The sequence below is a fragment of the Gallinula chloropus genome (genome assembly GCF_964237585.1).
Source record: "Gallinula chloropus genome assembly, chromosome: 4".
NCBI lineage: Eukaryota > Metazoa > Chordata > Aves > Gruiformes > Rallidae > Gallinula > Gallinula chloropus.
This window is the reverse complement of record NC_140088.1, coordinates 6,735,989-6,763,066: the sequence shown is the minus strand read 5'-3', so window position 1 is coordinate 6,763,066 and position 27,078 is coordinate 6,735,989. Positions and strand designations below refer to the sequence as shown.

At 36.5% G+C, this 27,078-nt stretch overlaps 1 protein-coding gene across 1 annotated transcript in view; it reads right to left on the bottom strand.

Annotated features, from left to right (window-relative positions):
• The window catches only part of SLC25A21 (solute carrier family 25 member 21), a gene marked incomplete at its 5' end in the record, with an annotated part of 249,563 nt that overhangs the window by 107,750 nt on the left and 114,735 nt on the right, over positions 1-27,078 (bottom strand). Inside the window, one exon of the mRNA XM_084263715.1 lies at positions 1,138-1,186. Within this exon, the coding sequence (XP_084119841.1) occupies positions 1,138-1,186 (49 nt within the window). The remainder of the gene's footprint in view (positions 1-1,137; positions 1,187-27,078) is intronic.

Sequence of the window (27,078 nt, the reverse complement as noted above, 5' to 3'; positions counted from 1 at the left end):
TATGAATCAAAATATTCCATATTATGAAGGCATACAGAGTAGTTGCCTGAGCAACCTCTGAGCCTTGAGGAGTGCCTACAACACCTCAGCAACAGTTAACACGGATGGAGCCCCTGATGCTGTGCCCTGGTGCTGGCAATGACCACAGGCTGATGATCTCCTTGGGCAAACTGCAATTGTATCTCAGGATCAATCTCCAGAATGTGATTTAAACAGAAACCAAAAATACATCCGTAGCGAGCTCACATGTTGGGTAACTGGAATGAGAATCTCAAATCATAACTGACAGTTTCAAGCATATTCCAGAGTCCTCATCATTTGTTTGGGGCTAATTCAACTCATAGTGGAGTTTTTCCACTTACATGATTAAGACCCAGATAGAGCTCCAGGAGCAGTAATTGTAATTACTGGCATCGTGTGTGACACACATGGCTTGAGAAGTTTTCTCTCTTTTTTGTACCCTTCTGCATTTTGGTTTGCTTTTCATGTACAGTAATACTCAATTGATATGAAAACTAAAAAGTATCGAAAAGCAAAAATATATTAAAGAAACTAGAAACACAATTACTCCTGTTCCATCTCAATAATTAACATTAAAAGCCCCTAAGTAGATCAAATTTTCCAGATCACTTATTTATACTCACAGAAGCACAAACACTCAGAAAAGAAAATGGGGACAGATAAAAAAATTAATAAAAAAAAAAGAGCATGAAGTCATTTAGCTTACAGAGAGAATATGGAACACCTTGTTTTATTATTTTTATCTGTTCTAAAAAATATATGAAATTTTTTTCAGAAGCAGTATGGTATTTCCCAATTACAGATAGAAGCATTACTGCCAGCGATACATATAGTAAATTAATTTTACTGTAGTCCTCCACATGTTTCTGGATTGTCTTATGACATTAAAAATACATCTCATAAAACAGATTTAACACCTTTAGATGACCTCTAATCAGAAATGTGTCATGCTATTCAAATTCCATCTGTCAAATGCTGTAGATACAGGAAAGCAAATAAAAATGCCATTAAAGGTACAAGTTACCTTACCTGGAGAAGTTCTAGCACTTTATTTTTGACAGCTCCAAATTTGGATATCTTCCAGTGTCAACAAAACCTGTTCAAGCAGAATCTTACCTTGTTTTCACTACATCAAGGGGATGCATCAGGCAAATTTCTACAAGACCTGTAAAATAATAATACAAAAAAGCCTAATAAATATTTGTAAAAATAGTAGTTTAATTTCATTTGCCTCTGAGAGTTTTTGAAGTTTGAAAAGTAAAGCAAAAACCTAAATGTATCATTGATGATATACTACTTATACACCTCATATGTTAAGCATACTCTTCCATAATATATTGGAACCGTCAGGGATTTTAGAGAGTAAGTGGTGCTAGTTGCTCCTTATAGTGGGGAAATTGAGGACTTAAGCCGTGTGATCTCTTCAGTCATAGTTTTTGCTCAGTTTTCTGATCTAAGAACAGTGGGGACATCTGACTGGCATCACAAATAAATACATGAAGTCTTGCTGAGTAGTGACTGAAGGGATTTCAGGCTGGCACTATATCATCACAGAAGACTAATTCCTAAGGACACTGCTATTATGAAAGACAGCACATGGGGGCTCAGGCAGCTTGATGTTAAGTTGACAGTTGATTCCTGAGCTGGCTATCCAAGCTGCAGCCTTACTGGTTCTTCATCCTGTCCTGTCCATCCATTAACCTCTGTGGTGATGTTGAGTGCAGTCCTGGTTTTTCCTCTTCCTGCTCCACCGCTCGTCATGAGCACCTAAATTCACATGCTGGGGACTTTCCATGCCCAGGAATGGAGGGTGTGAATAGCAAAAGGTGGGAGGCTGAGAAAGGAGAAAATCCTGAACACACCTGCCACCACTGGATTCAAAGTTTGTTCCGTTATTTTTTTCCACCCACCTGACACCTCATGAGAAGTCCAAAAGTTTACTACCAACATTTTTTGCCCACGTTCCCTGGCAAATGGCGCTCAGGAGAGCTTTCAGTGCTTCTCTATATACGCTTAAAATTTCTTGGCTTGCCAACATTTTCTATATCGCCCTCATTGCAAACAGCAAACATACAATAAAAAGATGTATTTGTCAGGATCACAGTAAAAGTGTATTTTTTTAATCTGTAAATGTGCAGAGATAATAAAAAAGAACTACAAAAATCTTAAAAGGATTTTGAAATGCTGAGTAAATATGTATCCGTATGTCCAAGATACTGTATTATTAGGTTTTTGAACTTTCTGTGCCCTGGTTCATTAAGACTCTTGAGCACTCAAGGTCTCTATCTAGCCAGAGTAAGAAATTTAATGCTACAACATGCAAAAAAAGTTTGTGAAGATTATGCTTGCTATAATGTATGAATGTATCTATTTAATCTACTAACTGTTATAGTAAAAATAATAGTAAGCCTTTTCTAATATAAAATGTGTATTTTGGCAATTCACAGCTAAAACTCTAAAAATCTTGATTCAGAAAAGCTTTCTTATTTGAGCTAAAATATCTGCAAGTTCCTTTCTACATGCATACTATACAGTTCCACTAAAATTAAGCACATGCTTATGTTCCACTGGATGGTCTCCTTGTTCAGGTATCACTGTCCTAAGGTCCAGAACCTGTCCTCTTATTTTAATGGCACAGAATATGGCTGAGGTCAGATGTCACTGAAGCTAACAGTCTCTAATACCTAAGACAATTTATTACATGCTGGGATACTCAACTACTCTCTTTTCCTAAGCATGGTAAAGAAATTAATCTAGGATACTCAACTACTCTCTTTTCCTAAACATGGCAAAGAAATTAATCTAACACAAAGTGAAAATCTCATTTTGTAATGTTTCACACACAAACTAGTTAACCAAAGGGATTTGCATTTTGGCCCTATTCTTTGGCAGACTTGTTGGAGAAAGACTCTCGGTGGGCTTCACGCAGGAACCAGGCTTTGCCCAGTTAGCATACACTGCAGTATCAGAAACATGAGTTCATTACTGAACACAAATCTAAGGCTTAAAGTTTCAGATTTCCACTATTATTTTAGAACTAATAAGTTTAGTGTTTTAAGTAGAACAGGAAAACTGTGGGGCTTTTTTTAAAGATAAGAATGGATTAAATTTCAAAACATTATCTACTTTCTACTTCAACTTTATTCAAGCTTTCTAACACAGGTACTTATCTAAGTAAGCCTTTTACACTGAACCAAAGCATTAGCAGAGGGAAGATTCTCATTATAGCCAAAGGAGAGTTAGCCAATAAAAGCAATAGAGTTCTCAGCTCAGTCTGTAATAATAACCATTTCTTTTCTGTTTGATATACTTTACATCTCAAATCCGCATATTATTGACAATTGTTATGTATTTATCTTAAGGAAGAATAATTTATTTATATAGTTTTTGTACACAAACAATTAATTTTTGGAGTTAGTAACAGAAGGAGGGCATAAACTGTAATGCCAAAATTATCAACTAAATGTATTTGGAGTTCATGTGAAAGTTTGTGAAGTTGTTAAAATGTTTAAAGTGAATTGCTGACATAAAATTACTTGTTAAGAGTTCTAATTTAACATATACAATTTTCCTACCTGTCTATCATTCCACTCTAATGTATAAAGCTTGCAAAACAAAAGTGGCCAGGTAACCCCTTACACCAAACCTCCTGATGCTGTGTTTGAATGGACAGCATTAAGTTAATGTTTATAATCATTGTTTTGTCTTATTTTCTCTCATCTCCACGTGACATTATTTTGTTTTTCAGTTCTGGATAAAAGGAAGACAGCAGTGATATCAGCCACAGAATATTAGTATTAGTATTAAGGAGAGTCATTAAAAATAATGCAATTTAATCTGTGGGTTTTTTTTATAGAAAGCAAAGCTGTGGCTTTTATTTCAGAACAGGTGTATTTATTGCTGTAATTATTGCCCAGGAATGACTTCTATTTTACTAAAATAAGGCCCAATCACATGTCACAGAATGGAATGTAGCCTATAAGTCTTCTATCCTGTCCCAAAACCTACAAATGACTCCGACAGCTGCCAACAGGTGCTCTGCAAGTAGAGCTGCATTTGACTGTTTCAGTGCTGGCAGGGGGCAAAGTCTATGAGGTTTTCCAGTTCCAACTACCCCTCTTTTCCAATTTCTCCTTCCCCCCCCTTTTTCATCTTCTGTTCCATCTTGCTTTGGCAGATAGAGCCTACAGTAGGGGGCCAAGCATGGGGCCAGGGGTTGTTCACCCTATTCTGTTTTTGCAGCATTAATGTCCATTTTGGGAGAAAACTGTGCAGTGCCAGAATTTGGGTCTATTTTCTTGGTCCTCATAGGATAATTTTTAATTCAGGCATTTTTCCAGTAACTGAATCAGATGAATTCCAAGGTCCTTGGCAAGAGCTCTGTTTTGATAACCTCAGGATTCTATTGGGTATCTGACTTTCTCAGTCTTTCCTTTGTCTCATCATTTAATTACGCTCTAGGTTTTAAATGGTGTATAGTTACTTGATTTCACCAGGCAGCACTCTTCAAAAGATGCTGGGATTATGACACAGCTCTCTGAAGAGCACCGAAGGAGCACACACTGTGCAAGACACTAATGGAACAGCTACAAACACAAGCTACATTTTTCCATCTACTATAGTAGTCATGCAAATCATTACAACATCCTACTTGATAGCCTGCCCAGAAAGTGTGGTGGCCCTACTAAATTACAAGCACTCTGAGATGTGTTCAATAAAACAAAATATATGGCTCTTTTTTTTAGCTAATGTTCATCAGCTTTATGACAAATTCAATTAGCGCTATGAAAACCTAATTTGCTGAACAGCTATATCAGGGTGCAATACATTTTAACTTGTCACACTGTAAAGACTACTGTTTACAAACTTTATTTTCATGATAAAGTAGTTAACACAGCTACAGATAGATCGTCCAAAACCATATTGTAATTGCCCCATTGGGTCTCCTTGGTGATGTCACATGCAAACTAAGCCAGAGTGATTTATGATAGCCTAATTATGTTTAAAACAACTCAGATCCAACTAGCTGAACAAGAGCCCAAAGGAAATATAGGAGAGAACAATTACTAGGTCAGTCCAACATTTGTTGTCTTCTGGGTGGGAAAACATTCCTTGTGAAAACTGGATACTAACCATGTAACAAGACATAATCAAAATCTGTGTGCTGGAGAAAGAACCAGCTGTCATCATTGACATCCTCTGACTGTACACAAGTGGAATATCAACAACCAAGAAGGAGTCCAGAATTCTATTATGTAAAACATTCTCTTCATTAACTGAGCCCATGGAGGGAATAAAATGACAGAAAACACTGACCCCAATACTGACCCTCCTCAGCATTTTCCCTTTTCCAGCTAATATCTTCTGGTTTTAAATTGTTCCCCGTTATGGATTACATTACTTTTACCCCTACAAGATTCACACTTAAAACTTCAAATTGGCAATCTTCATATACATCTCTTCAATGCAAAGTGGGAATTTTGAGTTCCTTTGCTCTTTGCTCCTCTATTCCACCACACAATAAAATTTTGTATCAATAATCATACAACATGACCTGAGAATACTATTACTCTGTTTGAAATGTGCTCTAATTATCCATCTGCAAAAAGTGACAGTTTGAGATGTCAGCAGCACAGGATTATAGCTCTCCCCATCTCCCCAAATGTTTCCATACTTTGTCTGTTCACTGAATAAGGAGAAAAAGAATGAAAACTAGCTAACAGTACTTGCTAAATAGCACAGAAAAAATAGAAGAATTATGGTACTCCTTAGAAGATAAATTCTTGTCTTCAGATCTTCTTTGACACTCAAAGCTATGAACCAAAAAGTGTGAAGTGCCTGTGATACACGCTGATTTGTCATTAAAAAAACCCCACCTGAGTTGCTCACTCTCTACACGTTTTCTACATTAAAAAACCCCCTGAGCTGCTCACCCTCTACACGTTTTCTGCATAATACACCCTGAACACAGATTCCATGATCCATGTGTTAGTTCAGACAACCCCCTACAGTGTAGCAGGCATTATGCAGCCTCCTCCCCTTGTGTTACTCATTTTCCTGGAATAACACAGTCACTGGAGAAACACAACAGAAAGGAGACTGGTCATAGAAAACGTGGCAATAAACATATCAGGCACTGTATATTGTATAGCTGGAACAGTTGGTATTTATTTTGGCTTTTAGGTAGATACAGTTACAATGTAAGAAATGATCATAAATATTTTATGCGTACTATGCATTTCCTTTTGAGAATATATGTCTGACAGAAAGAATCTTGTGTTGATTTTTGTACCCTAATAAAAACAATGACAAATTCCTCTTAAATCTGCTTGTCTGTTGGCTAAAACACTTTATTTGACAAGATGAAGCATGGAACCTCTTCCTGACTGTAACTGCATTATTTGAAGAATAATCAATGCCTGGAAAAAAGTATCCCCACAGCCAATTCTACACAGGCTAATTTCTATCAGCCTGCTGTCCCACTCCCATCTTTGCAGACACATAGTTTCTACCTGCTCTGTAGAGATGCTTCTCCCTCAGAAAAATCCATAAAATGATAGATTCACTGTGATGCATGTGGCAGCCAAGGCCTGCCCTGGGCCTGCCTAGGGATGCAGACATATATTGTGCCCATCTCAATTGTAGTATGTGTCAAGTATGCTCCAAGGAAAGCTATACAGTAGTACTCATGGACTGTGCAGGAAAGACCTATGTGTTAGCCTCCACTTAAGAAAGTGACACATATTTCAACTCTTGCTCAGGATTCTGTTTAGTCATGTGCTATGAGATTGACTAATGGTACACTGGAGCTCCTCACAAACATTAATTAGGTAATGAGCCAAATAGATGCTTTCCTTAGAAAATGTGGAGAAATGGCAAGTTACTCCAAAAAGTACTCCATAATGGCAATGTTGCATCCATGAGTCATTCTTCCTTAGAGACCCTGTCTACACTAAGAAAATATACTAGGAAACATGCTAATTAAACAAGATGTTGCATACGATTTCCCCCCTTGGTGTGAACAAGGATGTCCGAGTTTAAAAATGCGTTAGCTGATCACTGTTGATCCCTGGAGCAGCTGGGTCACGCTCAACATATTGTTAGGTAACAGTGTTCCTTAATAGACACAACCTGCCTGTCAGTGTAGCGTTGCTGCCTGGAAACTAAGGAATAGTAGGGTTGGCAACAGTGACTATCTGGCTTTCAAGAAGCCCCAGGACTTCAGCAGCAGATGTAAATTTCTGATGTTTGACCAGTAGCATATGTGCTGTTCTTTGAGCTCCCTCTATGAAAGCAATTCAGCCTGTGTTGAATTCATAATAGCTCTGTGACTGTACAGCAAACTAGTATTTTAAGCTTCAAGGTTTCAACTAAAGGTTATACAAGTGCTGGAGAATCACATCCTAGATGTGTGGAAGACAGGAGCTGGAAATGAGTGTTTTGGGCTGTTGCTCAGCTGCAAATCCCCTTCAGCTTCCCAGGTCCCAACTCACAGACCTAGCTAGAAAGCTCATGCTCAATACTTGTATCAGACAGATCAAACTGCTCACCTTTGGTGCTGACAATGATTACCTAGTATCTGCATGATTTCACTGCTCCCTGCCCAGCTAAAGAAAGCATTATTATTACCAGATGGTAATATATATATATAATAATGGTTATATTGCAAACATAAGAGAAAAGTAATTATATTCTATTTTTTGAAAATAGGATTACAGCAGTTAAGTGAATAAAGACAGAAAATGGTATGGATCACCTTAGTCCTGACATGAAAACAAGATACTGAACTCTAAATTGGTATTACAGTAGGGCACAGACGCATAAAACTCTGTAGCCTTCAAAGGGCAAAATTCACCTTGCAATAACACATGCATATACAAGTATTGAGAGGTTACTGTAATAATAAATCAATGTTTGCAATGCAGCATTTGCCAATAAGGCTTTTATTATGTGAAAGTCTTAATGTTTGTCTTAATGTCCCATGTACTTTGTTAAAAAAAAAAGAAAAAAATAAAGGTTGTTCAAAACACTAAGATTGCTCATATATTTTAGCTCCCTTTTGGGCTTATTTTTATTGGATTTTAAAATTGAAGATAAATGATCTTATCTTAGAATCTGGGTTGGAAGGGTCACCAAGGATCATAGAGCTCCAACCCCCCTGCCACAGGCAGGGACACCAACCTCCAGGCCTGGAGCTATACAAAATTGTCCAGGGCCCCATCCAACACCTTGAACACCTCCAGGGTTGGGGCATCCATCACCTCTCTGGGCAGCCTGTTCCAACACCTCTGTAAAGAACTTCCCCCTAATATCTAATCTAAACCTTCCCTCCTTTAGCTTTAATCCATTTCTCCTCGTCCTGCCATTATCTACCCTTTTAAAAAGCTGATTCCTCTCCTGTTTGTATGTTCCCTTCAGGGACTGGAAGGCTGAAATGAGGTCTCCCCGCAGCCTTCTCCAGGCTGAACAAGCTCAGCTCCCCCAGCCTCTCTTTGTAGGGGAGGTATTGTATTATCAAGCTATTGTATTTCCCTTTCACAGTAGTTTTACTATAGTATGGGCTTTTTTCCCCCCACTCTAACACACAGCCAAGGTGATACATGTAGGTTCAATGTGAGTGGAACAAGTGTAAATATGGTAGACAAAACCATGGGTCCTCAACCCACAATACCTACCTATCTTATATTTAGGAGAACTCCATATAAATTTGCCAACGCATTTCTTGCCTCTGGGTAAAAAATCTAGCTTTTATGTTTAAAGTATGTATGTGAACTATTCTAAATTTAGCACATATTTGTTTGCTTTTCACAATGTTTTTGGAACAATCAGTGGATTTTGCTCATGCTATCCACAATAACCACATCTTTATACTTAGCAATGCCTAGAATACAGATCACTGAACCTTTTCATGTGCTTCAATTAGGCTGATCAATACTCATTTCTATTGAGAATTGTTTGCTGTCTAAAAAAAAGACCATTTTCCAGTTTAAATTTAATCTTTTATTTGCTGCTTATTTTATAATGAAAAAAACCAAACCCAACCTAAGTCCTTAGTTCACAGACCTAACAACTTGATTAACCTCATTTCTATGACTTGACTGCAGAAATATATCTGCCATAAACCAAATGTAGGACAATTTTGAGGATCAAATGAGTTTTAAATTATGTATAGTTAAACACATCTATAGTAAGGGTAAGAGGAATTGTCATATCTCCCTGGGAAAATCAGTGGCTAATCACAGAGGATCTTCTATCATGTTTACTTCACTTTTCTTCCAGACTCAATAACCTACAGCACTTTCAAGGGCAAGCAATTCCAACTGCACTACTCATAAAGCCTTTCTGAGGCAAGACACAAGTATAGAAAAGTTCTTTGTATGGTAAGACCTTGGAAATTTGCATGTATGGTATAGTCAAAAAGACAGTTGATACAACGATTTTAAAATTCCAGACTTTTCACACCTTTAATTGATTTTAAAATACTAAAGTTATTTCAATGGGGCTGAATACCATGGAGAGTTTGATTATGCAGTTGAATAATGTAGCATTTAGATACTGACACAAAAGAACGGACCAAAACCACAGCATACAACATAAAAAAGTGAGTATTTTCTCTAACTTCAGGCAATATGGCAGGTATCTCTAGAATTTACCAGTTAGAATGTTACAGGAATTTGCTTCACTGTAACTTCCATTTAAATTCCTATTTTCAAAATAATAGTAAAAAAAAAAATCATTTTTAAAAATATACTGAGTTGTATTTAAATAGTTCTGGGCAAAGTCACTTTTTCCAATATGGCTAGCAATAAAGAGTTGTTTATATAGGTAACCATTTTTTTTTTCTTTATTTAGTCTTTCTACATCCTTTACTGATGTTGCTTTGACATTAAAGCTTTGACTTATAAAATAAACACTTGCAATTTACAAACTTAAGTATCCAAGTCTCTGGACAGAAGTGAAAGGCCATATATTGTGCAAATTCTCCATAAATTCTTCAGCAAGTATTACGTGCTATTATGTCACTCACATATGACATATTCTTTCCATCACATGTGTCTGAAAAGGAAGTTTTTTAAAACATGATTGAAGGGACCACTGAGGTCAGCACTAGGTTACATGATGTTTGTGTCACTACAACTTTAGATATTTCAATACATATTGAATCAATATTCCTGCAATGAAAATGTGCAACCTATATTTTCTTTGCCTTTATAGTAAAATGCTTCTCAATAAACTTGTTTTCATAAGAAGTTTGCCCATTCATATGTCCCAGAGCTGTTGTAATCTTCATTGCTAATGCTGATCTAAGAGCATGGACATTATTCTATTTCTTGACACATTTAAAGTTCTCTAATGAATAAAGCAAACAGCTTATGGCTGCTCGGACTGTCACTCGATTGCCCCGGAGGGCTTTAATGTCTTTAAAATAGGCCTCCTAGTTTGTATTTAACTACCTTGTCCACAGAGGTCTGAGGGGTAGAGCAGATCAAAGATGTGCTAGGAACATAAAAAGCAGCTGTCCTTCATTTACCTTTAATTAGCTACATCTGACCAGATTCTTTATGGGCTCTTTGTCACACATTCAACAGTCTATAAGCCTTCTGACCTGTCCTTAAGGACTGTACCAATACAAGATTTAAAAAAAAATGCAAATTTAAAATATCAAACCCAGGATTTTGAAAAAAATATTTGGCCTCACTATGGAAATACTACCCAAGGCAATCTTACCTAGAGCTTATCTGCAAAAACTACAAATTGCTCAGTATTTGGAGAATCAAAATGGAATGGTTCCTGGGCTTAGATTTAGTTATTTATGGTTCTTTGTGTACTAATCAATGTTGCAATGAATAAATATCACAGAATGAGGAATCTTAAAGAAAACAGAAAGACAAACAATAACCTTGCTGGCTATCACCACATGCTGCACTTCCAGGAGCTGTGTCACTCTCTGTAAAGAAATTAATGTACCTGCCTTTCTCAGTACCCTTTTCTACATAGATCCCATTATTTGGAGACCTCTTACATAACAATTTCCAGTAAAATTTTCACTAAAGAGAAAGTTCTGTCCTTACTGCAGGATAAGTAGTTCTGCATGCTACAGCCCTGTAGTCTGGGCTGCACTGAGTGCTTCTATCATCAAACTAAGGCCCTTACAGAATAAAAAGGATGTTTAACAAAGCAGCTAAAGCTCATTGTCTGAAGTTTTTGGTACTTGACCATACAGGGCATTATATAAAGCCACTGAAGTGGTTGGAGAGCAGCTCTTCAAATTCTCTGGATTTTGGGTTAGGTCACAGTATCACAAGATTGGATAAGACCTTTAAGATCGTCAAGTCCAACTATTCCAGTCCTATGCTAAACCATACCCCTAATTACCTGATCTACCCCTTTTTAAACACATCCAGGGATGGTGACTCAACCACCTTCCTGGGAAACTCAACTACCTCCCTGGGCAAGGGAGGTGGTTGTGAGGTCATCTCACAATGAATTAGCTAGCAACAGAGAAAACTATCTGAAAGATATGTATACTGATTCTGTAGTCTAAACTATCCCTTGATCACTTTTTATGCACGTAATAGCAACTTGTAACCTCTATAATTCTTTCCCAAAATGTCAACCTTTTAGTCTTTCCTAAGAGAGTTTTAACTAATTAAATCTCAAAAAAAGTTAGCTCACTTTCAGAGATAGTCATGCTGAGGTATATAAACAGTGGAGTAGCCTGCCTCAGTACATGTACAGTAGCTAGCAAGATGGTATGGTATTCTTCAAGAAAAGTCTATTCTATGGGCAGTGTGCAGAAGTAACTTTCTCTCACAATATAAACCTTTAGGGATTATTCTTACACCCCAACTTTTCACAAAGTTCTTTTCTAGTATCATACAGAGCATTTGACCCAAACTGTACAGTGAAAAGCTAGACTTAGTCAAAACTTATTTCAAGAGGCATGCATCTTTTATCTTTCATTTAAGAGGTTTGATATAAAACTAGAGTCAAATCTATTTCCATGTATAACTAAAGAAGAAACATACATAAAAATAAATTAAGAGGATTTAAAAAAATAATTTAATATGCTTTCAGCCTTCCAGTACCTGAATGGAGGATATAAACAGGAGGAGAATCAGCTTTTTAAAAGGGTAGAGAATGGCACAACAAGGGAGAATGGATTAAAGCTAAAGGAGGGAAGGTTTAGATTATATATTAGGGGGAAGTTCATTACAGAGAGAGTGGTAAGGTGACAAGATGAGGCTTCTATACAAAGCACTTGTTTTGAAGATATTCAGGATCTAATTCCTTGCTTAGTAAAACGGAAGCAGCTTCCTAAGATTTCAGAGAATGCTGCTGATGTAGCAGTAGTTGAGCACCACACACTGCTTACTCACTCTGGGAGGAGAAACAGACAGAACCTCCATAGGTTGGGATTAGGACAGTTTACTGACAAAAACACAGTGAAAGGGGAATAATAGCCCATGGCAAATTACACTCATACCCAGTGATAACACAAAGTATCCCACTGACCTTACAACAACACAAAGCACCTACACACAATACAAGAACCAACTCCCTCCCCAACCAGCCCCTGTTATAGGGAAGTGATGTCAGGTGGTGTGGAAAACAGCAGGGACTAACTCAGGTCACCTGTGCTGGCTACTTGGCGAGGTTAACTCTGGCCTGGCCAGAACCAGGACATGTATACCAGTAAGGAACTGGACTCTTGCTGCCAAGGCTACTAAAACACAATGACTGATTATCAAGTATCTGTGGATAGAATAAAGAAAGAGAAAATATTTCCTTGAATGTGATCTGTATACAGAATGTTGTCAAATATTCTAGGGTCTTCTACTGCATGCATTTGTTGAATTCTGTGTTGTGGCAACAGGTGATGACAGCACCACTATTTTGTGTTATTTTAACAGTCACTGGTCTTCCCAGTATTTTTCACCACTCCCATCTGCTGGCAGTATATCATGGCAAAGTTTCAAGAGAAATCTACTATGAAGCTGTGTGTTAACTGGGAAATGTCAACATGCAAAGCCATGTCTCGAATTAACCTGTCTTTAACAGGCACCCACACCCTCTCTTCTTTCCAAAATTTAATTACATCAGCAGCTTGCCAGCATTAAAAAGACAAACAAAAAAATCCCACCCCAAAACACCAAAGAAGAAAAGGGAGGGAAAAGGTGTAGCTGTTCTTAGCACAAAGAGAGCAATAATCCTTCAACACAGGCACAGAGACTGGCAATGCTGAACTTGCTAAGAGATAAATGTCTTAAAAACATAAATACCACCAGATAAAAAGGAATAATTTTCCACTGGAGGGATGAGGACTTACCACCAGCGACTCCATTGATAGACACTTTCAACTTCTTCCTTTCAGAAAATACCTTATTTTCAATGGTCAGGGCAAATGCCCTTGTTCTGGTATGCTGAAATTCATTATGAACTCCTAAGGATCCTTTCTTACAGAAGGTGCATTTCCTCCTCTAAGTTTTATAAAGTGAGATTTTTTTTTCATAACAAAATGTTCACAAAATAAGTGAGGACTCTATAATTCCTTTGTTTATTTCCTTAATACAAGCTCTTATCACTGACAGGTGATCAGTTACACATTGGGTAGAAAATTATAACCATAAGTCTCAATGTAGCTAGGGTATTTTTAGATGGACTTCATCACCTGTAGAAAATGCCTCTGCCATGATGTAGTGGGCAACACTACTGGTGATGCAAATAGGGAAGCTTTGTGTCCCTTTGTCATGTCCATCCTTTCCCTGCAAGGTCATGTAGTGCAATCAGTCTCTGAAAAGTATTATACAGATCCAGGTTTTTGGAATCCAGAGAGTGGATATCCTGAAACCTGTACTGCAAAGTCAGTCCTTCATTGTCCTAATCTCTCTTCTTTCCACATCATCTGGAGTTAGACAGTACAGGAGTTAGTTCCTCTTCACATAATTATTAAAAAGTCTCATGAAAATTAGACTTCAGTATACTGGCCAGTTCAAGTATTTTCCTCTTCTCAAGCTGAGAAAGTTAGAAGAAAATAGACCTGCAAAATCCACCCTGTGAGGATAACCAGCTCGAGCGTTCACAGGTGGCAAATGATGAAATATACTGGCTCTACACTGTGACATCAAAGAAGAAAAAAATTCCTGCACAGATCCTAAAGACACAGAATTTGGAGAGGACTGTGACTAAAAGACTCAACTAACCCATTTAACTCCTTTTGCTACCTTTTTATATCTATATTTGCAATTAATTTAGCACAACAGAAATGAATGACAAGATTAAGCAATTAGTGCAGCAGTCCTGAGGTGTCTGTATTACAGATGCTCTTAAAAACAGATTTTGCCTTATTCTCTGGTTTGGTTTGGACCCCTTTTCATCTTTATGGTTTGGAGAGTGCTTGGTGAACTGGCAGCAGAGCAGACATCTGTGGTTCAAAGAAAAAGTAGGGGAAAGGGTTTTTCTGTGAAACAAGGAAATTTAAATTCATTTCCTCAAACTGTCAGTGAACATACCTAGGTCTCCTTTAGAACTATTTCTATGATCAGTTTTGATGTGATATCAAAGAAAAATAAGAAGCAATAGTGAGGTGAGGCAAATGCCAAGAAGCAGGCTGAAGAGAAACTCCCAGTGTCCACTTCACATTCAACTAGTGGAAACTGGGAGTTTTCTACTGATGAAGACAGTATCAGGGCAGCAGCCTTAAAAATTGTCTTAACTCAGACAGATATTTGTTCCTCACTTGTCCTTCAGCACAGATGTGAACCAGCAACACTGGAGGTTTAGTCTGTAACACCGAGCATTCTTCCTGAAACTACTGATGACAACTATCAGTGACATGAATTTGAAGTTGTTATGCTCTTTTCTTGAACGTGTTTTTTTTTTGCACCATTACACTGGTTACTTTTGTTATGCATGAAATCATAGCATAATTTAGTTTGGAAGGAACCCCGAGAGGTCATCAATACCTGATCCACTCCACCAATCTTGGAGCTATCCACAACGTGTTGAGAATGGCCCCCTCATCTGGTTCAAACACTTTTGCTCCTAGTGTTGATCCCTGAGCAACACCATTGGTTACTGGCTTCCAGCTGGCCTACCATTGCTGATCACAATTCCTCAGCCCCAGTGGTCCAATCAATTTTCCACCTACCTTACTGACCACTTATCCAGCTCATATCTCACCAATATGGTGATGACAAGTCTACAGGAGACTGTTAAAAGCCTTACAAAAGTCGAGGTAACCAACATCCACTGCCCTCCCCTTGTCTACAGAGCCAGGCATCTGACTGTAGGATGCTTAACTAATACATGATTGATTAATGTATAAATCGTGAGACCAAAGACTTGGACAAGTGTGGTGTGAATAACTTTGAGAAGAGCCACAATCCTGTTGTTAGTGGGAATAGTCTTACTCTTCCTTGCTTAAGTAAAATCAGGCCTTTAATATGCATTTGCTACTATTCTTAGTTTATATGTGATATTTTTCTCAAAGATATTACTTAAAGTACACTTTAAGATCAACCGAAGAGTCATTTATTAAAAGGTAATGAATGTAATTTGGGGACACATAGGTGCTTTTACTTTTTTCAACCTTACCATCATAACTCACTTTAAAAAATGCTTTTAACTGTCTTACTGTTACAGACCAAATCTTATATTTTTAATTACTGCGCAAACATAATTTAATGCTATTAAGCCCTTTTGATTTTAGTTCTTAAATTCCTCTTGTTAGTGTATGCAATCTATGTTCAGCATTCTTCCACCTCAATTTTTGTCTGTATCTGGCAGGACAGATCCAGGTAAAGAGAAACAAGTTACAGACCGCCCAAAAATCCCATGAAACATGCAAAACATGGAAATGTTAGTTGGAAACACTCAGTTTCTAATATCAAATTGTTTTGCTATCCCTTACATTCCACACTTGGAACTTAATGCTGCAGATACTCTTAGTAACAACGTATTTAATTTGTAGGTTACACATTCCAATCTTGGATGGCCTATCAATATAAAATGAGTCTGTTCATTCAGACTTTATTCTGAGAATTCATTATTGCAGAAAACATAAAAGCCCTTTAGAGGAAGACCACCTCCAGGAGCCTTGTACTCTGGAACTTTTCCAGTAGGAAAGTCTGTGAGAAAGCAGGCCAGCACTACTGAGTTGCAAGAGAGCACTGAAACTCAATACTTAGACTGGAGAGAATATCATCTGTGTAGCTAATTATCACCATTTTTATGGTATATGCACAGGTACATGAATAAACACTGTGTATATGTTGCAGGGTCATTAATTTATAAGTGGTTAGATTGCAACTTTTATTTAGTTTCTTACCATGAGACCCAGTGAAGAACACTCGAGTGTTTTCCTTTAAAAATAATGGCTGGTGCTTCTGCACCTGACTATTTCTAATCATTGTATAAGCCTGTACTGGAAAGCACCCCATTTCTGACTAAAAATATAGGGAAAAAAATAGGGGTGCGTGTGTGTGTCTGAAATGGAAAACTGCTCTGGGCAGCTTTCTGAACTATCACAGTTTGTCTTAAACGGTAGGATTCATCCACCTGATTTGGTGTTAAAGTATTACTTTTTTAAAAAACCAAGCAAGCCTCTGCTGTCACTTTGAAAATAAGATGAATTTTGAAGGAATAAAGAAGTTCAAAGTATTATGAACAGGAATCTTTCTTCTAACTGAAGTACAGTATGTTTTCTGATGTTCAACATTCTCATGTGCTCTCACAACTACAAAGATTTTTTTCCCCCTCTCTATTGCACACTAAAACATCAGGACATTTTCTCATTAAATCATTTTTGAATACTGATTTGCCATGGATATCATAATGTTTCAGAATCAAAGTCTAGCTGGTAAGGTTTGCATTTCTGAAGATCGGTGTTGAATCTCTGCTATATAACAGACGTGTACAGACAACATAAATAAACATTAATGAAAACAGAACCCCTGAGTGAGCATCAGATGAAGTCACACCAACAGATACCCAAGGCATCTGACAATGCATACATTATACAACAGCAACAAAAGGGTGAAACTTAAGTAATGATAGTTTAACTCATGATGAATTCAGATGGCTACAGCTATACTCAAACTTTGCACATATGGCATCATCGCTGAATTATATAACTGCTTATTCTTTCCCCTTTCTTTACATCTTAATTTGCCACTGCCATCCACCTGTTGTATCTTGCCATTTTTGTGAACAATAAATCAGACTGTATCTGTATATGCACGGCCCAGCAGTAGGAACCATAATAACTCACAGAAGCCTTGATTTACTGATGTTGTTACTTCTGAATAAACAGTATTTTCTAATTTTACGTCTTAGGACTTACTGCTTTCTTTTAACCTAAATCTTATTTGTTTTTAGATGAAGGCCCTTTTTTTTCTCAATTGCATTAAGAAATACATTATATATTCTCCAAAAGCACAAATAAATAAATATTTAAGACATGCATATTCTTCTTGTTCCCTGAAGATCTCATACGACACTGTCATTTATTAGCTTGCTCTGGGCCATTACATTTCTACACATTTTACTTATACTGGCACTCAGCCAGCACAGACTGTTCAACTCTAGAAAGCCCACATGTTTTTGTATTTTTTGAAACTGGCATGACAACCATTCTGAAGAGTAGCTCTCTCACCTGGTACGCTCAAATGTAAAACCGTGAACATCGATGCTGTTCCCTCTCTATTTAGTGCTGAAAATGAAACTATTTTTTCAGGTGCAACAAGAGCCATAAGAAATCTCCCTAATGTGTAGAAGTTCTGTAGCTGTATTTTTAATGGAACAGATCCATTAAACTTATCTAGAAATGTAAAAAATAAATGTTATGAAGAACAAGCCTTTTAAATCGAGCTCTGTGCGTATCGCAGGAGAAAAATCATAGCTGTGACAAACGCTGGGTAGCACTCATCTCTCTTTCAACATAAGAAGAAAGTGGGAAGTAACACAGTACCAGGAGGCATTTTGTGCAGTCAGAACAATAGGGTTCCTCCAACATACAAATTCATCTCATGCAAGCTGAGGAAACACTGAACAAGAAACTGCGTAATATATCTGTAAAAACTACCAAAACACAACGTTGCTTACTTAGTTTTCACACATCCGTGTAAAAACTGTTCACTTCAATATATATTGCCTGACTAAATTCTTACACTTGGTGTGAAAGCTAAGCATGAGAATTACTTTGATTCAAATTATTAATTAAAGCCCTTCAACATTACAATGGTTTATTTGCTTAAGGAATCACGATCACCTGTAACTTTAGCTTGAGAAAATCCCATCAGCTTTTTGACACTGAGTTTTTATCTGTATGAGCCTTAGCAACATCACTTAATGTTCTGCATCTCCTCAATTCACAACACATGAACCATGCTTGAAAAAAAAGCCACATCAGTGGTAATCAATATTAGTAGATACTGAAAGTCACCAATTAATTTACATCTCCTGTACCAAGCTGAACCATGCACATTCTTTGTCTCCCCTGATCCTTCATCAAATAAGTTTTTTGACTACCATTCATGGAACCCCCTGTAAAGGGAGGGAAAACAAACCTTTGATTTAATGAATAACTATCTCACTGAGATCTGCACAGTAACTAAATGGTGTAAAATGCTTTTCTAGTGAAAAGTTTTCAGTAAAATATCTCCACTGCCTATATTTGTCTTGCTCTGATGGTTTCTTTCTTACTGTTTCTGAGACCATTAATAGCAGGTACTCGTGTTAAACTATTAGTGGTACTCAGGATTATCACTCAAATAAAGTTTGTAAATCCACTTCTGCGTGTAAGTTAATTGCTTATATTACTTGAGAAGCTAGGGACAAAGGAAATTAGCAGAAAGCAACCCTCATTTGGTGACTGACCTCTTTGCACACTCTCCCAGGCACTGATACCCTGAAAATCTGACTGAACTCTGGGTGCTCAGTTTTCCTAAATACCTGGACCTCTAAATTTATGTGCATAGCCTGAAAACGAATTGCTTAGAAGTTTTCAGAAAAATGCTGAAATCTGTCTAAGTAGTAATTTGATACACTATAAAAATAATTGAAAAAAGACATATTAATGTGTACATACACATATATATAGTTAAAAACCCCAATTTCTTTCCTGTTTCTACTTTCACATTAGAGAATCAGTGATTAATTAGAGAATTAGTATTTGTGGTTCTTTCCACTAAACCAGCTGAATATTAATTAAAGCTCAGAATTGCATTTTTAATTTAGGTCACTAATTTGGGGTTCACTAAAAATGTTTCTGAACAAAGATAATTCTTCCATCCCTATTTGCATATTGAAGTGTATTATGATTGGTAAGAATCCTGTCACACAATTTTCTCAGCACAGAACACTTTTTAAAATAAATTTTTATTTCTGAGAGGAATATATAATAAAATGCCAGTTAGGGCAAGTTCATTATGATTACAGTAGTTAGCAAAAATGATATTGCATAAATTAATTGCACCATTTATTGAAATAAACGATAAGACAAACAGCAGTTGTAGATGCAGAAGCTGTTTTGCAATGCTGGTTGGTGACCACTGTAAAATTTGAAAATTAAAAGATTTATGGAATTAGACACAACTGGTGAAACCTTCACAGGCAATTTTCTTGGTAGGTTAGCGTTCTCCTCTTCCCCGTATGTCTGCCTGGCTTTGCTATGCCTGTTCTCTATGCTTTTCTCCTACTTATCACTTATCTATTTGAATAAACCATGATTCTTCCAAGGGAGGGGGAACTCCGAGGTGGAACACAAATACTGATGTAAAAAACCAAATTTTTCATGTTGAAACTGAGTGTAACTGTTACTGAAACCTATTCTACAAGATAAATATCTAAAAATGGACACAAATCATAAGCACTCTGTTTCTCCTTCAAATCCAAACTATTCAAACCAGTAAAAAGAACATTATGTCCATGTTACAGAGCAATTTCTAGAATGGCCCAGTGCACAGCTAAGGAACAAAGTGGCATCTTTGAAAACAAGGTATGCCAGAGAGCACAACCAAATTATAAGGGGAGGATTTAAATACTTCTGCAGATCAGTTGCATATTTATGTATTATTCATAGTTCCATATATATGAGATGTAGTCAAAGTTATAATTTTATTTTAAAAAGAGATGTATGTTACTTACATTGTACTATTTTTACACTCACAAACACAGTGAAGTTATACACTCAGAAAGTTTGAAATGCCACGTGTTTGTGGCACTCCTGTGTGAAAGGGAAGTCAGTAGCCTGCATAAACCTCCTAAAAATTCACATACAATCAGAGTGGATTTCAGCATCCTTTTTCTTCAGCACAATCAATTCCTTTAACCAAATTCACATGCCCTGAACAATGAATAGTGCTGTTAGTGAGAGAAAAGATGCTCTTCTTTTGCATACCAACAAAGTACTCTGTTTGCTGTGTTGGCTAGTATTCATTCATCTAGCTTCTGCATATCTGAATATTTTATGAACAAGCAAAAATCAAATATATTTTAAAGTCACATTGCCTGATAATTTTTTGGGTTGATGTGCAAAACCAATTATTAGTCCTGCCAATTTCCGAGTAAACATTGAACAGTACTGAACTGTAAGAACAGTTGCAGAAAACAGTCTCATACATGAACAGTACAGGAGAGTGATGGACAAACTGGAGTGAGTATGAAAAAGGGCCTTGAAGGTTATTAAGGGTCTGAAGCTCCACATGTATATATGAGAAGAGGCTGAGAGCTGGCCCTGTTTAACTTGGCAAAGAAAAGACTCCAGGGAATCTTATCAAGGTGTACAAAATGCCTCATGGGGCAGGGGGTTGCCTGTTTTCAGTGGTGAAAAACTGAAATACAGGAACTTCTCTTTCACACAGGAGTATTTTGTGAAAGTAAGACTGAACATGTTCCCAGAGAGGCTGTGGAGTCATCATCCTGGGAGATATTCAAAACCTAACTGGACATTGCCCTGAGCAATTTATTCTCACTGACCCTGCTTTAAGCCAGAGGCTGGACTAGACAGTCTTCAGAGACACCTTCCAACTTCAGCTATTATAAAAACCCTGAGCATATTGGTCAATTTCAATTACATATATCAGGGGTATATATGTCTTAAATACATAGGATTCTTCTATTTATTTTATCTTTTTTAAATCAGCTGCTTGGAAGCCAAGGTAGACACTTTTTTAGTCTAATAGTCTTATCACCTTGATGGTTGGATTTGGTGATCTTAGAGGTCATTTCCAACCTTAAAGGTTCTGTTCTATTAAAAGTGAAACATAATTAGGAGCTATGGCTGGCAATAGCTGCAGGTATTATTTACTAGACTACTTATACAGTCATTGCACCAAACCAGCCACAACTCATGCTGCCTTTGCCCAACTGTAAGAGCACAGGGGTGAAAGCTAGCAAGAACGCAGGATGGTATTAGGATTGAAAAGGATTGAGAGAATGTGTTGTTCAGGTAACTAATGCACTTATTTATAAATTACTTCGAATGAGACTAATTAAAAAAGTCACTTTTATGGGTTTTTTGCTAATTAAAATGGGAGAAAGATTGTCTGCAAGAAAGATTGCACTACCATAACATAACCTGTTAGTAGCAAGAAGCTACTCGGCAAAAGGAGAAAAGATGGTGCAATGGTTTACATATAGAGCAGAGGCTCACGCATCATGGAAGTCTGAAATAATACAGGTAACTGTGCATGTAAATTCTGTGCCCCAGCCTTCTGCTTCAAAACAAGGCCAATGTCATTCCTTGTCCTCCCAGAAATCAATAATACAAGGACGATAAACGCATTCCATATTGTGAAGTTCTCAGACATTCTGAAACCAGGAGAGCAAACTGTTGCAGTTGAAAAAACTGCAGTCATTTGATGTCCTTCCAGCTATCAGTTTTGTGTTACTTTTAATATTTCATTTTTTAGGCTCTATGAACGATGATCCTTTTTAATCCCCAGCCTCCCTCTAGCCATACTGTTTCTTAAGCTAGGAAAAATTTCTTTTAGATATTTCCAAATTCACACATATTTTTGCAAAGAATAAGAATGATAAATAACTTTTAAACCTTGATTGTGAATGATGCAACTACAACTTACAATGGAACCATAACTACAGTAAGTAAAAATACAAATAGCGCTAAAAGTCAGGGGCCTCAAATCAGCCAGCAATGACTTTGGTTATGTGAAATTAATGGACATAGAGGAGCATGCACATAAATCCTTTCAGGATCAGAACAAAGGATTTGCCTCGACACCTGCTGAAGTTGACAAAAAAGCCTTGCTTTTACAGATTTCAGCAAGTTCAGAATCAAGCCATCAATTTTCCCTGTGAAACACGGAATAGAGATGACCAGACTTTAGTAGCAAAGGTATTGTTTCACTTCCTTTTTTGTAGAAGGAGCTGCTAAAAGCATAACTGATCTGATGTTTCTCTTGCACTGCTATAAATCAGAAGCAACTTAAATGAATTCGTTAGTGTAATACGAGGAAGGTAAGAAACAGACCAAGGGTGTCGGTACCTGAAGTCATATTGTACCAGACTCCCCTAAAAAGACATTTCCAGTTAGCTTCTGCTCTGCTTAGAAACTAGTGGCATAATATGGCCCATGCAACTTTGTTCTGGGAAAAGCATTCACAGAGGGCAGCTAATATATTCAAAAATTAAGATTCTATTTTGTTAACACAAATAATTTTAAGAATTTAAAAATTGCATCTCATAAAATAAAACATTCTTGGGTTTACAAGTTTACAAAAATTTCTGAAAACCACTAACTTCTATTTATGCACACTCCAAGAAAGCAGAGCTTTTTTTTTTCCCAAATACATATTAAAAAAGTCACTGCCAAAAAAAGACCACAGTGCTTCTCTAGTTTATTTTTAACTGGCCAAGTTCAGTCATAAACACCCCCAAATACAAGTTTATTGTGGAAGTTACACATTCTAAACTATAAAGTCATGAATGGAGTTGCCATTCTGATTACTAAATTAATTCTAAAAAAACGCAATGTTTGTTGGCATGATTTGTTTATAGTATCTTATCTCTCAGTAACTTTTTCATTTAACACTAGTGTCTATTATCTACACGAATGCTTCAAATCATGTCTGTGGACTTTCTTATTTAGCTCTATCACAGTTAAGCTGAAAGGTACAGAAGTGCTTCTTGTGCAGTACAGCCAGAGAATGTATTATTTTGACATAATCTTCAAACAAATAAGAAAAAAATATTATAATGGGCATTCAGTTGACTATGCAGTAAAATGTATTTGATCTTCACTGTCTTAGAAGAAACAGGAAAGTGATGGAAGCTAGGAAGGATATCTTTCTTTAAAATTAAATACTTATTCATGCTCCATGTTGTAATAAGAAAACACATAACAGTTATATACAACATGGTTATAAAATGATGTCTCAATGGTGAACCACAGTATTTTACTAGAAGCGCTGAAATAAAACAGCCTTTAATGTCGCTAGAAATCCCAAGTCAATGTACAAAGCAATTCTTTGTAATGCTCTATCATAAATTTTAAATGTGTAAGCCTTACATGGTCCTCAGCCATTAAACATAAATGGGCCAAATTCTATTCAGACTTGCACCGTTCTGGGGAAGAAGGCTAGTAACCAGAGCATAAATCTTGTCAAAGTTTCAGCTGGCAATCTGCACTGTAAATCATACTGATTTTTAATTTTTTTTTCTTTTAACAGGAATGATGTTATATGAGTAAGTTATTACAAGTCTGTTTTTTCCTAAATATTCAAAACGGACCTTTCTATAAGATTTATGTTGAAGGTGCTTGGTAAGACAACCCATCAAATCAGCAAATGTATTTCATTTTACTTATTGACTAGCATGTTTTATTATTGATGTGCAATATTGATTTTGTTTATTTAATTTTAGTACTGTATACATTTAAGCATTCGTTTTAAAGACATTCTCAGAATGCAGCAGGAGAATGATAAAAGCAAACACCTCTTCTATGACACAAAGTCCTTTTCTTTATTAAGAATCAGGACAGCTTAGTACAAACATATAATTATACAAGCTGTAAACAGTACGCAAAGGGACAGTGAAACATAAAATAATTTCATCAAATCATGTACTATTATCAAATGAATTAAAAAATGTTTGTTATACACACAAGTGTAGAACTCTTGAGCTTTTCAATACTGTCACTTGACTTTCAGAAATATTTAAATTCTCTATAACTGAAAAATTATTATTTTAATTAATTATATAACTGCATGAGGGATATATGTATATGCATGCATCTTGTGCAGGTACACTGGCTGTCGGAATTCATCTCCAAATACTTGGACACATAATTTTACCCTAGTATAGAACAGCAGTGAAACGAATCTTAGCCTGGATCAATTTTCAAAATGCCTGCAGTTTCACATGGAAATAAACTTTATCTTCTGTTTTCTTTCCAGTGCGTGGGCTTCTCAAACATTTACAGAAAGTAAGAAGTAACTAAGTGCTCAAGTAAAAGGCAAGGGCATTATAAAATACAGTAGTGAAAGTGCATAGTTTATCTGTAATTAAATCACTGCGGTTAGTCAGATAAACAAGGGTAAACTTCAATGCACAATCTACTATTTTTTAGAAAGAAAGCTTTAATAATTTAAGGTTTTTTCTTAAAGACTGATATACAATTAAAAGTATAATTGTTCTGCATATCTTACCTTGGGGTTGAAACTGCCTTTTTTCCAGTTACTTCCAGGATTTGCTTTTCCATAGCTATTTGTCAGACCATAATTAGACTACTCTGTATTATCTTTCATAGCTTAAACCAAACAACTTTGCTCATTGATAAGGAATTTTATTTGGCTTAACCAAAGTAATTATATTGAGAAAAATTTTCTTGCCATATAAAAATTTTTCTCATTAAAAGCTCATGCACAGCACATACTTTTCAGTTGGAAAGAACACATTCTTAGAAGATTGTGTCGAACTTTTTAAAAAAACACCTATGGTTAATAATAAAAACAAGGTAAAAGAGCTGTACTGTCACCTAGTGGATAAAGGTAGTAGAAGAGTACACCTAGGATTCCATTTTAAGCTACTTATAGTTTTAAGAACATTAAAATACACCTCTGCTTTTAAACTGATTTCCTGGAAGAGAGAAGTAAACATCAAGAGTTGGACCTATTGCTGTCAAAAGTCCTCTGAGTACTTTAAAGACAGACCTACAGAGCCTTTGGCTCTGAATATATTTTAATTGATTCATTGTAATGTGGGGTACTACATTCTAAATCTGAATGTAAACATTGCATTTTTAAGAGCTTGAGATGTAGAGAAAAGCCGCAGATTGAGAGGCTGACTGGTAATGTAGACAACACAAAGAATAAAGCCAAAAAATGCTGTGCAACCAATCTTTCCTTTGCCTTCTGCTCTGAATGCAGTCTTCTCTTTAAAGAAAAGTCTGACAAAGAAAGACTACATGTGTGATACACTAGAAAGCACCTACACTAAAAAGTTTAATCCACTGAGTTCATTCAACATTTCAATTTAAACATATGCATGGATTAGAGCCCTCACTTGTACAGTTTCCAAATATAAATATATTTTTTTCAGAGAAGTTCTAAACATAGAAGGAGGCAAATATTTAATTGGAACTTTGCCAAAACTTTTCTCTACATTACAGCCTGTGATTTAGACCCAAAGGAAAAGCTTTGCTTCAGGATGCTGGTGTCAAAACTTAAATCAAACCAACGCTGCCACCCTCTCCAACCCTCTTTGTGCAACAGAAACATGGTGAAGAGTTGTATCAGTTGTAGACGTGTGATGGGATTTCACATAGTCGTATATGGCAAAAGAGCAAAAAGACTTTGGGGATAGTCATTTGTTTCCTGACTGCTATGATGGATTTTTAAAGAAAAAAAAGTAATACCTCTTACTTAAACAATTAAAGGACATCTTCTACTTGCACTCATTCAATAGCCATACACTCAAGAAAACTTTCTATTCTATTCCAGCAGTTGAAACACCGGCTGAGGCTCTTTACAACCACCTCATCCTTCCCCATGAACTGAGGAACTGCATAAAAATGTAGCAAGCGTAGATTTCTCTTTGGAAGGACATTATTATGAAGTATTTTTTTTTTTTGCAGCACAAAGTAACCCATATTAGTTTTGCAAGAACTACACAGTTCTGTGAGAACATGCATTAGAGCACGTTACCACAAACCACTATTATCATAAGAAACGGGGCATATGCACAGGAACTTCAGTGAGACGCCTTCATGGTGTTGTATTACCTGACATTAAATCATTTCACCCTTGTTTGCCTTCAGTGAAGCAAACAGATTTACTTGTTCTTAATGCTCCCGTCTGAAGACTGATTCCTTCAACTAGGGTTCACATTAGAGTGAAAGAAAGAAAGGGGGAAAAAAAAAAGCAGATTATGTCCTACCTTATGTTACATTTTTCAGACGACTTAGAAGATGAAGTTTATGGCTTTCTAGTGCCAGAGAGGTCAAAAAATACCAATAAAAACATTCTTTCTCTTTCCAGGTAACACACATACAATCCACCTTGAAATGTCTTAAACAAATAAATAGCCAACCAACAAAACCCTGCAAACAGAAATGCTGTGGAAATCAGAAATTATTCTAAGCCCATAACGTTTTGTTCAGGCTGTCAATTCAACTGTAGTTATAACAATTCAGTCATTTTTTGGTCTTTTTTCACACTGAATATTTTAAGAAAATGGTTTATTTCCATATGCATTGTAACATGTTTACTAAACCAGCATTTATCATATCTAGAGAGGAAATTATTAAACATTTGTAGGTGTTACAGTCACATGAGCTATATTATGCATCTTTTCCTAGGAAAAATATATCTTGTTTTTCCTTGCATATCCCTTATATGACTGGCTTCCTAGTTACCAATTGCAAATATGTAGTTAAAAATAGCACTAAACTAGCTTTCTGCACTGAGTAAATCCTTAAGCTTAAGGCAGAGGTGAACAGCGAGTTCAATGTGACTGTCTGCAATTTAAAAACATGAGTGGCAAACAATATGATGTACTACTTTGTCCTTGGTGCATACGGCATTTTCCTGAGTCCTC